The 13462-nt window shown below is 41.4% G+C and overlaps 1 protein-coding gene across 1 annotated transcript in view; it reads right to left on the bottom strand.

Annotated features, from left to right (window-relative positions):
- LOC110538963 (glutamate receptor ionotropic, NMDA 2B) overlaps positions 1-13462 on the bottom strand; it is a 112392-nt gene that overhangs the window by 89975 nt on the left and 8955 nt on the right. The window contains exon 2 of the mRNA XM_036938478.1: positions 6371-6478. Within this exon, the coding sequence (XP_036794373.1) occupies positions 6371-6397 (27 nt within the window). The 5' untranslated portion in view covers positions 6398-6478. The remainder of the gene's footprint in view (positions 1-6370; positions 6479-13462) is intronic.

The following is a 13462-nucleotide window of genomic DNA, read 5'->3' as shown; positions in this document are numbered from 1 at the left end:
GTTGTCACGGGTGTCATTGGAAGTAGACCAAAGTGCAGCGTGGTGAGCGTACATTTTATTATATTTTAAGATGTCGCCAACAAAACAACAAACAAAAGAAACAACCGTGAAGCTTACAGGGCAAAGTGCCACAAACAAAGTCAACTAACCACACTGAACGGAGGGAAAAAGGGCTACCTAAGTATGATTCCCAATCAGAGACAACGATAAACAGCTCTCCCTGATTGAGAACCATACCCGGCCAAAAACAAAGAAATAAAGAAACCTAGAAAACTAAAAATAGAATGCCCACCCCACATCACACCCTGACCTAACCAAATAGACTCTCTAAGGTCAGGGCGTGACAGAGGTATTGTGTGCAAGCCAGTGACAACATATCTAAATGTAATACACTTTAAATTCAGGCTGTAAAACAGCACAATGTGGAAAAAGTCAAGGGGTGTGAAGTGAGTACCGTCTGTATTTATCAAGGGGGACGTGTGTCCCGGAAACTATGTAGCAGGTCATCCACATTACCTGGCAGTTTAACTTTGTTGAATTTGGGACACTTTGCACTGAGGTGTTTAAGCAGCCACTGTGTTTGAAATTTGTCGCTTGCGTGGCTGAGCGGCGGTTGAGATGAGAATCAAAATAAGTTCTGACAATTATTCAGTTTGCTTCCCAGATTTTAAAAAAGTCAGGAGGGGGAAAATCTAAATGAAATACTGAAAATATTGCATGTATTCAACCTGGGGTTTGAAACTCAGTTACGTTGCAGATAAGCAGCGGTTGTGACTAAATAGAAAATGACAAGAGAAACTGAGTGTTCCCTGTAATACAGTGGTTAGACTAAATCTGTGCAAATGAATCTGTGGGAGGGTGACATCCACAGGGCAAAGAGGTGGTGCTGTGCTTTTATAATCCAACCTTGATAAACAATATTCATTAGCTCTCAACCATGTTCGGCTTCAGTAATCAATGAGAGTTACATGTGCAATTGATTGAATACATGCAATTATTTACACCAGAGTGCTTTAAATGATGATGTTGTGCTGCATTGGCTGTTCTCAGATATTATAGTATCACACACTTTGACGAGCGTGTTGAGATTGAACCCCCTTGTTTTCAATTCTACTCGATGCTGGTGACAGTGTGGCAACTTCTATACAATGTAACATCCTTGGACGTGTCATTGTTTCATCAAGACATCGCTCCCTCTCCCTAACATAGGTCAGAGAGAGGCTCAACCAGTTATTCCTCTCAGTGGTAAATATATGTCTAACATATATGTCTAATATATGCCCAACACTCACAGCTCTTTGCTGCCACATTTCACAGATCTTGACAGTAACTGGATGGTAATCTCTCAGGGGAGAATTAGGTTCCTATTGGCAGTTGTGCTAGGGAATTTGCTAGGAAACTTCCTGGGGTCAATTTTCCCTAACACAGTCCAATCAATAACTTCTAATATTATCTACTAGTCACATCAATCCTTCTGACTCCTTAGGGTGGCAGGGGTTGCTGGCTGGCGGGGTTACTCCAGCAAAGTGTCCATTAACTATGACATTTCAATACCAGTGGGAGGATAATACCAGTGGGATATTTGTATTGTACATTTCATGACTGTGACATCACAAACGGGCTTTTGGGAATGTAAGTGTTTTGCTTGGTGGATATGGCAACCTTATAATGTATCAGAACACAGAGTAATGTACAAAATACTGTATGTGGACTATTGCATCTAGGAAAATAGACTATTTCAATGATAGGATGAATTAAACCACAGTCCATCTCAAAGCTTTAATTTCTACCCAGAGACCACTGCCTCTGTAGTTAAGCAAATGTAAAAATGTTGAATAACATTACTTTCACATTTGTAAGATTTATGACCGTAGAAAAAGCTAAGGTAATCCCATACAGCAAATATATAACTTATCCTGGCATATTCAAACAGAGTGTTCACTTTAAAGCTGTGGTTAGTCTGTGAACATTTTTGTTACTTCAAATATGTGTGGGACATTTGAATAAAACAAACTCCCTGTGGCTCAAGTTACATGCAGCAAGGCCTGGATTTGTATGTCCAGCACCCCAACTTCATTGCTGAGTAATAACTTCATTGCTGAGTAATAACATCATTGCTGAGTAATAACACCATTGCTGTGTTGATAGATAGAGATATCTAAAGATGCCGACCTACGTCAGCATTGTACAGCAGAATGAGAAGAAAACATTCTTCACACATAAAAACACCACAGCCTTTGGGTGGAGAGGAAAATAGGTTCAGTTGAAGTCGGAAGTTTACATACACTTAGGTTGGAGTCATTAAAACTCGTTTTCAGCCCTTCCACAAATTTCTTACTAACAAACTATAGTTTTGGCAAGTCGGTTAGGACATCTACTTTATGCATGACACGAGTAAAGTTTCCAACAATTGTTTACGGACAGATTATTTCACTGTATCACAATTCCAGTGGGACAGAAGTTTACATACACTATGTTGACTGTGCCTTTAAACAGCTTTGAAAATTCCAGAAAATGATGTCATGGCTTTAGAAGTTTCTGATAGGCTAATTGACATCATTTGAGTCAATTGGAGGTGTACCTCGGGATGTATTTCAAGGCCTACCTTCAAACTCAGTGCATCTTGCTTGACATAATGGGAAAATCAAAAGAAATCAATCAAGAACTCAGAAAAAAACTTTGATGCGAAAAGTGCAAATCAATCCCAGAACAACAGCGAAGGACCTTGTGAAGATGCTGGAGGAAACAGGCACAAAAGTATCTATAACCACAGTAAAACGAGTCCTATATCGACATAACCTGAATGGCCGCTCAGCAAGGAAGAAGCCACTTCTCCAAAACCGCCATAAAAAATCCAGACTACGGTTTCCAACTGCACATGGGGACAAAGATCGCACTTTTGGGAGAAATGTCCTTAAGTCTGATAAAACAAAAATATAACTGTTTGGCCATAATGACCATCATTATGTTTGGAGGAAAAAGGGGGAGGCTTGCAAGCTTAAAGAACACCATCCCAACTGTGAAGCACAGGGTGGTAGCATAATGTTGTGGGGGTGCTTTGCTGCAGGAAGGACTGGTGCACTTCACAAAATAGATGGCATCATGAGGACGGAAAATTATGTGGATATATTGAAGCAACATCTCAAGACATCAGTCACGAAGTTAAAGCTTGGTCATAAATGGGTCTTTCAAATGAACAATGACTCCAAGTATACTTCCAAAGTTGTGGCAAAATGGCTTAAGGACAACAAAGTCAAGGTAATGGAGTGGCCATCACAAAGCCCTGACTTCAATCCTATAGAAAAGTTGTGGGCAGAACTGAAAAAGCGTTTGTGAGCAAGGAGGCCTACAAACCTGACTCCGTTACCCAGCTCTGTCAGGAGGAATGGTCCAAAATTCACCCAACTTATTGTGGGAAGCTTGTGGAAGTCTACCCAAAACGTTTGACCCAAGTTAGACAATTTAAAGGCAATGCTACCAAATACTAACTGGGAATGTGATGAAAGAAATACAAGCTGAAATAAATCATTCTCTCTACTATTATTCTCACATTTCACATTCTTAAAATAAAGTGCTGATCCTAACTGACCTAAGACAGGGATTTTTTTTACAAGGATTAAGTGTCAGGAATTATAAAAAAACTGAGTTTAAATGTATTTGGCTAAGGTGTATGTAAACTTCCGACTTCAACTGTACAACTGTTCAAAGCTATGTACATGTAGGTTTTTCCATACATACATACAGCAACTGGAGCATCAACATACACCTCTGAAGTCTCGACACGGTAGTATCCAAAGAAGTGCCTGAAGGTAACAGATGTCACCAAAGCAAATGTTGGAATTCAATGCTCAGCTAATGATTGGGTCTCGAGGCAGTTTTCCAGGTGACTTATGTTCCTCTGTGGAGACAAGGATGAGTGAAGGTGTATTGATTCCTGTTGACAATTCAGTCAGTTCTATGCTCAGCCTGACATGTGTCAGGTCAATCTAAAAAGGTGATTCTGGTAGATCCAATTAATATTCATTGATAGCATTACCTCTGCAATAAAACCTATTGAAGCCAATAGTTTCCGTATAATTCTACAACAGCCACTACATTCTTCAATAATTGGATATTAGCCAGATTGATGTTGAATATATTCCACAGATCCTAACCTAGAAAGACTACACGGTAATCATTTGTTTTTATATGTCCCCGAATATTCACAAATAGGCCTACAATATTGAAATAGTATTGTTGATGATCCAATACACACCACACCATACTCTCACAAGCTATCAAACATAAGCAACAGACAATCAATAGCCATTCTATTCCCAAATCTACTGTATCTAGGCCTATGTTCATCTTCAGAAACTTGAAGAATAGTCTTAGTCTCTTCACTATCCTTCCCTCCTCCTTTATGCTAACTAACTTTCAGGATATCAATTTTGCCTCCTTTTATGGATAAGTTGAAAGAAACATTCTCTCTCTCTCTTTCTATTCAGCAAAGAGGGTAAAGCAGTATAAAACACTGGAGCAGATGTCAAGATATTGACAAGCTACATAACTCCATGTGTAGTAAGTCCTACTCATCCTTTATCTTTTAATTGGGTTTTATGGTGAGGGGGAGGGTAGAGTGTGCTTATTTTAGAATATTTCAGACTATTTTCAAGATCAAAGGTTGTAGCTGTATTGTATTGTATATGCCACTGCATGTCTACCTCTGACATGTGTTGGGATCCATACCTGTACGTGCTGCTCGAGAGTCTATTTTTAAACCGCTTTGATGACTTAGTAAAAGAAAACACCATTTTAAAAAGGTTTCCTTTATACCAGCTCAAATAGCAATCTATTCTCTTGCTCTCCATCTGCTTCGGGACCGTTCTCTCCATCAGTCAAAAGAAAAATGACTAACACAAGAGCCAAGCCGCAGAGCACTGAAACATTACTGTGCATGGCAATGACAAAGACTACAGTAATACAACAAAGAGAATAAATCCCATTTGTAATAGGTATACATGTGCTATAGATACGACCTAAAACAGATCTATGAACTAGAATTCTGATAGACCAATATCCTTATTCAAACCATTATTCTAAAACGTCCTGTTTAGTTTCTAAGCTTCATAAAAGATTAGAGTGAAAAAAATGATTGGATTTAGGCCTAATAGCCACATGTCTAAAAAATATTGCTATTAAAAAGGCTTAAACACACTCGATGTAAAAGTCGGTGGAGTTGAAACGGAGTAGTGAAATGGATAATATTATTCAATAATATTGCTGATTTGGTTATGTTCTATATCAATGCTTGGTCTAATAATGCAACATCAACCGTTAGTAACACAGTATAGAGTGTTCCATGAACAGTAAAGAAGGCCATTGTTAAGGGCGGTGCTTTTCAGTCATAGTAGTAATAGCATTTGTAGTGTGCTCACATCTAGAGCCCATAAGAGAATCATTTAGTTTCTCAGTCTCACACTCAGTATGGTGGCTCAGTCTCTTGAAAGTCATGCCCGATTAACAGTGCACGGAGAAAAAGACGATAGGAGGGTGGAAAAGGGGGAGAGCGTACGTTCAAAGTCAAAATGATAGTGAGAGTCAGAGGATGCACATGAGAGAGGGAACGAGTATTGAGAGAGAGATGAGCTGAACGCATTGCAAAGAGGAAAATATGAAAAATATGATAATGGCTCTGGTTGGTAATAGCTGTTTATGGGCCATTATTTACTGTTTCTGTATTCATATACGTAGCGAGCCCAATCTCAGTCGGACTTCAGGGAATAACAAATGTCTTCTTCATCTTATCACACATAACAAAACACAGACACGCATAGGCCTACATACAACATCTGAACTCAATATACACACAGATGGGCACACCCTTTTGTCACAAAATCTCATTCAACAAATCCTTTAATTGCTTGATCAATATCCGTAGAGCCATGCAAATTAAGCCAGTAGTCAATAGCGGCTGGGTCAGGTTGAATAACCAAGTAAAGCTCACACACTGACGCAGTCCTTCGATCAAAAAGCTCACCACGCTAAAATCCTGTGCCCCTTTCCACCACAAGGCCTGCAGGTCTCACCCTGCACCACTACCACCACAAACCATCTCCACATTGATATGTTTATGCTGGAGATTACAGTTTTATGGGAGACCGAAAATGTGTAAACCTGGAGATGTTGTAGAATTTGAGATGATGTTGTTGACTCATTTTCACAGACGAGCAGAAGAATATCAACACGAGACAAACTCTCATACATACCGTATCCCCAGTGTGTAAACTACAGTGTGTGACTAACACACACACTCAGGGGTGAGATGGGTTGTGTGGGTAGTTGCTGTAAGACAATGACAGTCTAAAAAAGGTCCATCAGTGTGTCCTACCTTGTGTATTGGCAGCCAAAATGTCATCCCTGCTTCTCAGAAGTAGCATGATGGTGAGGCCTGGGACTCCTCTCTCCCTCTCATAGCCTCAGACTGAGGGAGGGTGAACTGAGATGCACACACATGGAAAAAGACAAGAAAGAGATGCATCACAATAGCCTAATCAAAAACTTTAAAACAGCTCTGTCATTGAATGATAACACAGGAACCTGTTACATCTACAGTCGTGGCTAAAAGTTTTGAGAATGACACAAATATTAATTTTCACAAAGTTTGCTGCTTCAGTGTCTTTAGATATTTTTGACAGATGTTACTATGGAATTCTGAAGTATAATTACAAGCATTTCACAAGTGTCAAAGGATTTTATTGACAATTACAGGAAGTTGATGCAAAGAGTCAATATTTGTTGACCCTTCTTTTTCAAGACCTCTGCAATCCGCCCTGGCATGCTGTCAATTAACTTCTGGGCCACATCCTGACTGATGACAGCCCATTCTTGCATAATCAATGCTTGAAGTTTGTCAGAATTTGTAGGGTTTTGTTTGTCCACCCGCCTCTTGAGGATTGACCACAAGTTCTCAATGGGATTAAGGTCTGGGGAGTTTCCTGGCCAAGGACCCAAAATATCAATGTTTTGTTCCCCGAGACACTTACTTATCACTTTTGCCTTATGGCAAGGTGCTCCATCATACTGGAAAAGGCATTGTTCGTCACCAAACTCTTCCTGAATGGTTGGGAGAAGTTGCTCTCGGAGGATGTGTTGGTACCATTCTTTATTCATGGCTGTGTTCTTAGGCAAAATTATGAGTGAGCCCACTCCCTTGGCTGAGAAGCAACCCCACACATGAATGGTCTCAGGATGCTTTACTGTTGGCATGGCACAGGACTGATGGTAACGCTCACCTTGTCTTCTCCGGACAAGCTTTTGTCCGGACGCCCCAAACAATCGGAAAGGGAATTCATTAAAGAAAATGACTTTACCCCAGTCCTCAGCAGTCCAATCCCTGTACCTTTTGCAGAATATCAGTCTGTCCCTGATGTTTCTCCTGGAGAGAAGTGGCTTCTTTGCTGCACTTCTTGACACCAGGCTATCCTCCAAAAGTCTTTGCTTCACTGTGTGTGCAGATGCACTCACACCTGCCTGCTGCCATTCCTGAGCAAGCTCTGTACTGGTGGTGCCCCGATCCCGCAACTGAATCAACTTTAGGAGATGGTCCTGGCGCTTGCTGGACTTTCTTGGGTGCCCTGAAGCCTTCTTCACAACAATTGAACAGCTCTTCTTGAAGTTCTTGTTGATCCGATAAATGGTTGATTTAGGTGCAATCTTACTGGCAGCAATATCCTTGCCTGTGAAGCCTTTTTTGTGCAAAGCAATGAGGACGGCACGTGTTTCCTTGCAGGTAACCATGTTTGACAGAGGAAGAACAATGATTCCAAGCACCACCCTCCTTTTTAAGCTTCCAGTCTGTTATTCGAACTCAATCAGCATGACAGAGTGATCTCCAGCCTTGTCCTCGTCAACACTCACACCTGTGTCAACGAGAGAATCACTGACATGATATCAGCTGGTCCTTTTGTGGCAGGGCTGAAATGCAGTGGAAATGTTTTTTGGGATTCAGTTCATTTGCATGGCAACGAGGGACTTTGCAATTCAATTGCAATTCATCTGATCACTCTTCATAACATTCTGGAGTATATGCAAATTGCCATCATACAAACTGAGGCAGCAGACTTTGTGAAATTAATATTTGTGTCATTCTCAAAACTTTTAGCCACGACTGTACAAACCAAGTAGCATTGAAGTATGTATTACATTATGACAGTTCATTTACATTTTGATGGCTATGATGATACTGTGCATGCAGGCCTGAATATCCAAAGAGCGTGTGTAAACGGAAGGAAAAAGACTCAACACATCAATAAGGTATGAGACACATCAGATAACATGAGCCATATTTTTGGTCCTGGATTTTATTTCATACTACATTGATGTCTTGATATAATCGTGTACATAGGCATTTGAGATTGGCCATCCTTGGGTTCTCAAGAGCTAGCCTAAAGGGACTTACAGCTTCCCACTCTTGGGTTCTCAGCTGAAGGTACAGACCACAGCAGGGTCCATGTTAACTACAATCCCGATGCTCTGTTTAACGTTTGAAAACGTTAATAATCCTCGCTTGCGATCCATTTTTGGAAATTTAAAGCCCTCTATTCTCAAATCAAAATAACTTCACAAATGCAAAATATACACTTACTGTACACTGTTTAAAGTAGTTGTTTGATGTATTATTATTCTTTCTCACTGATGTGAAAGTTAAGTTCTACATGTTTCCAAAACCGTATGGCAAGCGAGGCATAGTGACGTTCAGACAAAGCTTCAGAACAGCGTCGGAGACTTTGTCTTGGGCGGCAGACAGGTTTATGGACAGACGGTATACAGTGCCTTCAGATAGTATTCACTTTTTTCATATTTTGCTGTAAAGAGGGATTAAAATGTATTTAATTGTAACTGTTTGTCAATGATCTACAAAAAATACTGTAGTCATAGTGGAGAAAAAATGGTATGAAACATAAAAATGTATGAAACATAAAAAACGTAATATATCTTGATTAGATAAGTATTTAATCCTCTGAATCAACAATACCTGTTAGAATCCCCTTTGTCAGCAATTACAGCTGTGAGTCTATCTGGGTAAATATGCCTGTCACTATTCGTTTCAAAATTGTTCAAGCTCTGTCAAATTGGTTGTTGATCATTGGTAGATTTTCAAGCAGATTTACAATGCCTTCGGGAAGTATTCAGACGCACTGACTTTCTCCACATTTTGTTACGTTACAGCCTTATTCTAAAATTGATTAAATCGTTTTACCCCCTCATCAATCTACACACAATACCCCATAATGACAAAGCATTTTGTCATTATGACATTTCTGCAATTTTATAAAAAATTCAAAACTTAAATATTACGTAAGTATTCAGACCCTTTACTCATTATTTTGTTGAAGCACCTTTGGCAGCGATTACAGCCTTGATTCTTCTTGGGTATAAAACTTGTCACACCTGTATTTGGGGAGTTTGTCCCATTCTTCTCTGCAGATCCTCTCAACCTCTCAGGTTGGATGGGTAGTGTCGCTGCACAGCTGTTTTCAGGTCTCTACAGAGATGTTTGATCGGGTGAAAGTCCGGTCTCTGGCTGGGTCACTCAAGGACATTCAGAGACTTGTCCCAAAGCCACTCCTGTGTTGTCTTGGCTGTGTGCTTAGGGTCATTGTCCTTCGCACCAGTCTGAGGTCCTAAGCGCACTGGAGCAAGTTTTCGTCAAGGATCTCTCTGTACTTTGCTCCGATCATCTTTCCCTCGATCCTGACTAGTGTCCCAGTCCCTGACACTGTAAAACATCCACACAGCATGATGCTGCCACCATGCTTCATTGTAGGGATGGTGCCAGGTTTCCTCCAGATGTGACGCTTGGCATTCAGGCCAAAGAGTTCAATCTTGGTTTCATCAGACCAGAGAATCTCGTTTCTCATGATCTGAGAGTACTTTAAATGCCTTTTGGAAAACACCAAGCGGGCTGCCATGTGCTTTTTACTGAGGAGTGGCTTCTGTCTGGCCACTCTACCATAAAGGCCTGATTGGTGGAGTGCTGCAGAGATGATTATCCTTCTGGAAGATTCTCCCATCTCTCCTGGAGCTCTGTCAGAGTGACCATTGGGCTCTTGGTCACCTCCCTGACCAAGGCCCTTCTCCCCCGATTGCTCAGTTTGGCCAGGCAGCCAGCTCTAGGAAGAGTCTTGGTGGTTTCAAACTTCTTTGGAACCATCTGTTGGTCACAGATACCTTAAATAGGGTAGGGGCGTGAATCAGAAAACTAGTCAGTATCTAGTGTGACCACCATTTGCCGCAGTGTGACATCTCTTTCGCATAGAATTTATCAGGTTGTTGATTGTGGCCTTTGGAATGTTGTCCCACTCCTTTTCAATGGCTGTTAGAAGTTGCTGGATATTGGAGGGAATTGGAACATGCTGTCATACACATCGATCCAGAGCATCCCAAACATGCTCAATGGATGACGTCTGGTAAGCAGGCCATTGACGAACTGTGCCATTTTCAGCTTCCAGGAAGTGTGTACAGATCCTTGAAATATGGGGCCGTGCATTATTCCGCTTAAACATGAGGTGAATGGCTCAGGATCTCGTCACAGTATCTCTGTGCATTCAAATTGCCATCGACAAAATTGTGTTCATTGTCCGTAGCTTATGCCTGCCCATACCCTAACTCTAACGCCACCATGGGGCACTCTGTTCACAACACTGATATCAGCAAACCTCTCACCCACACAACACCATACATGCAGTCTGCCATCTGCCCGGTACAGGTGAAACCGGGATTCATCCATGAAGAGCACACTTCTCCAGTGTGCCAGTGACCATTGAAGGAGAGCATTTGCCCCTGAAGTTGGTTACGACGGCGAACTGCAGTCAGGTCAAGACTATGGTGAGGACGACGAGCAAGCAGATGAGCATCCCTGAGATGGTTTCTGACAGTTTCTGCAGAAATTCTTTGGTTGTGCAAACCCACAGTTTCATCAGCTATCCGCGTGGCTGGTCTCAGACAATCCTGCAGGTGAAGAAGCCAGATGTGGAGGTCCTGGGCTGGTGTGGTTAAACGTGGTCTGCAAATGTGAGGCCATTTGTATGTACTGCCAAATTCTCCAAAACGAAGTTGGAGGTGGCTTATGGTAGAGAAATTAACATTCAATTATCTAGCAACAGCTCTGGTGGACATTTATGCAGTCAGCATGGCAATTGCAAGCTCCCTCAAAACGTGAGACATCTTTGGCATTGTGTTGTGTGACAAAACTGCACATTTTAATGTGGCCTTTTATTTTCTGTAGCACAAGGTGCACACGTGTAATGATCATGCTGTTTAATCAGCTTCTTGATATGTCACACCTCTCAGGTGGATGGATCATCTTGGCAAAGGAGAAATGTTCACTAACAGGGATGTAAAACAAATTTCTGCACAACATTTCAGACTCAAACCCAGAATCTCTAGTGACACAGCTAGCACTGCGATGCAGTGCTTTAGACCACTGCATCACTCGGGAGGCCCGACTGAGGGACCTTAGAGATAATTTTATGTGTAGGGTACAGAGATAAGGTAGTCATTCAGAGTGAGTCCATGCAACTTATTATGTGACCTGTTAAGCACATTTTCACTCCTGAACTTATTTAGGCTTGTCATAACAAAGGGTACTTATTGACGCAAGACATTTCAGCTTTTCATTTTAAATGAATTTGTAAACATTTCGAAAAACATAATTCCACTTTGACATTATAGGGTATTGTGTGCAGGCCAGTGACAAAACAATCTCAATTGAATACATTTTAAATGCAGGCTGTAACACAACAAAATGTGAAAATGTCAAGGGGTGTGTACTTTCTGAAGGCACTGTACGTTTAACATGACCGTCTATGAACGGGCTAGAGATACATTGAGGGGAAAAAAGTATTTGATCCCCTGCTGATTTTGTACGTTTGCCCACTGACAAAGAAATTATCAGTCTATAATTTTAATGGTAGGTTTATTTGAACAGTGAAAGACAGAATAACAACAAAAAAAATCAAAAATTGTATAAATTGATTTGCATTTTAATGAGGAAAATAAGTATTTGAACCCTCTGCAAAACATGACTTAGTACTTGGTGGCAAAACCCTTGTTGGCAATCACAGAGGTCAGACGTTTCTTGTAGTTGGCCACCAGGTTTGAACACATCTCAGGAGGGATTTTGTCCCACTCCTCTTTGCAGATCTTCTCCAAGTCATTAAGGTTTCGAGGATGACGTTGGCAACTCGAACCTTCAGCTCCCTCCACATATTTACTATGAGATTAACGTCTGGAGACTGGCTAGGCTACTTCAGGACCTTAATGTGCTTCTTCTTGAGCCACTCCTTTGTTGCCTTATCCGTGTGTTTTGGGTCATTGTCATGCTGGAATACCCATCCACGACCCATTTTCAATGCCCTGGCTGAGGGAAGGAGATTCTCACCCAAGATTTGACGGTACATGGCCCTGTCCATCATCCCTTTGATGCGGTGAAGTTGTCCTGTCCCCTTAGCAGAAAAATACCCCCAAAGCATAATGTTTCCACCTCCATGTTTGACGGTGGGGATGGTGTTCTTGGGGTCATAGGCAGCATTCCTCCTCCTCCAAACACAGCGAGTTGAGTTGATGCCAAAGAGCTCAATTTTGGTCTCATCTGACCACAACACTTTCACCCAGTGGTCCTCTGAATCATTCAGATGTTCATTGGCAAACTTCAGACGGGCATGTATATGTGCTTTCTTGAGCAAGAGGACCTTGCAGGCGCTGCAGAATTTCAGTCCTTCACGGCATAGTGTGTTACCAATTGTTTTCTTGGTGACTATGGTCCCAGCTGCCTTGAAATCATTGACAAGATCCTCCCGTGTAGTTCTGGGCTGATTCCTCAACGTTCTCATGATCCCTGCAACTCCACGAGGTGAGATCTTGCATGGAGCCCACGGCCGAGGGAGATTGACAGTTCTTTTGTGTTTCTTCCATTTGTGAATAATCGCACCAACTGTTGTCACCTTCTCACCAAGCTGCTTGACGATGGTCTTGTAGCCCATTCCAGCCTTGTGTAGGTCTACAATCTTGTCCCTGACATCCTTGGAGAGCTCTTTGGTCTTGGCCATGGTGGAGAGTTTGGAATCTGATTGATTGATTGCTTCTGTGGACAGGTGTCTTTTATACAGGTAACAAACTGAGATTAGGAGCACTCCCTTTAAGAGTGTGCTCCTAATCTCAGCTCATTACCTGTATAAAAAACACCTGGGAGCCAGAAATCTTTCTGATTGAGAGGGGGTCAAATACTTATTTCCCTCATTAAAATGCAAATCAATTTATAACATTTTTGACATGCGTTTTTCTGGATTCTGTCTCTCACTGTTCAAATAAACCTACTATTAAAATTATAGACTGATCATTTCTTTGTCAGTGGGCAAATGTACAAAAGCAGGGGATCAATAGGTGCTTCTTCACCTGCATTGCTTGCTGTTTGGGGTTT

Source organism: Oncorhynchus mykiss, chromosome 12, assembly GCF_013265735.2.
Source record: "Oncorhynchus mykiss isolate Arlee chromosome 12, USDA_OmykA_1.1, whole genome shotgun sequence".
In the NCBI taxonomy this organism is placed as follows: Eukaryota; Metazoa; Chordata; class Actinopteri; order Salmoniformes; family Salmonidae; genus Oncorhynchus; species Oncorhynchus mykiss.
Note: the sequence above shows the minus strand (reverse complement) of the source record. Positions and strands in the feature narration are given on the sequence as shown.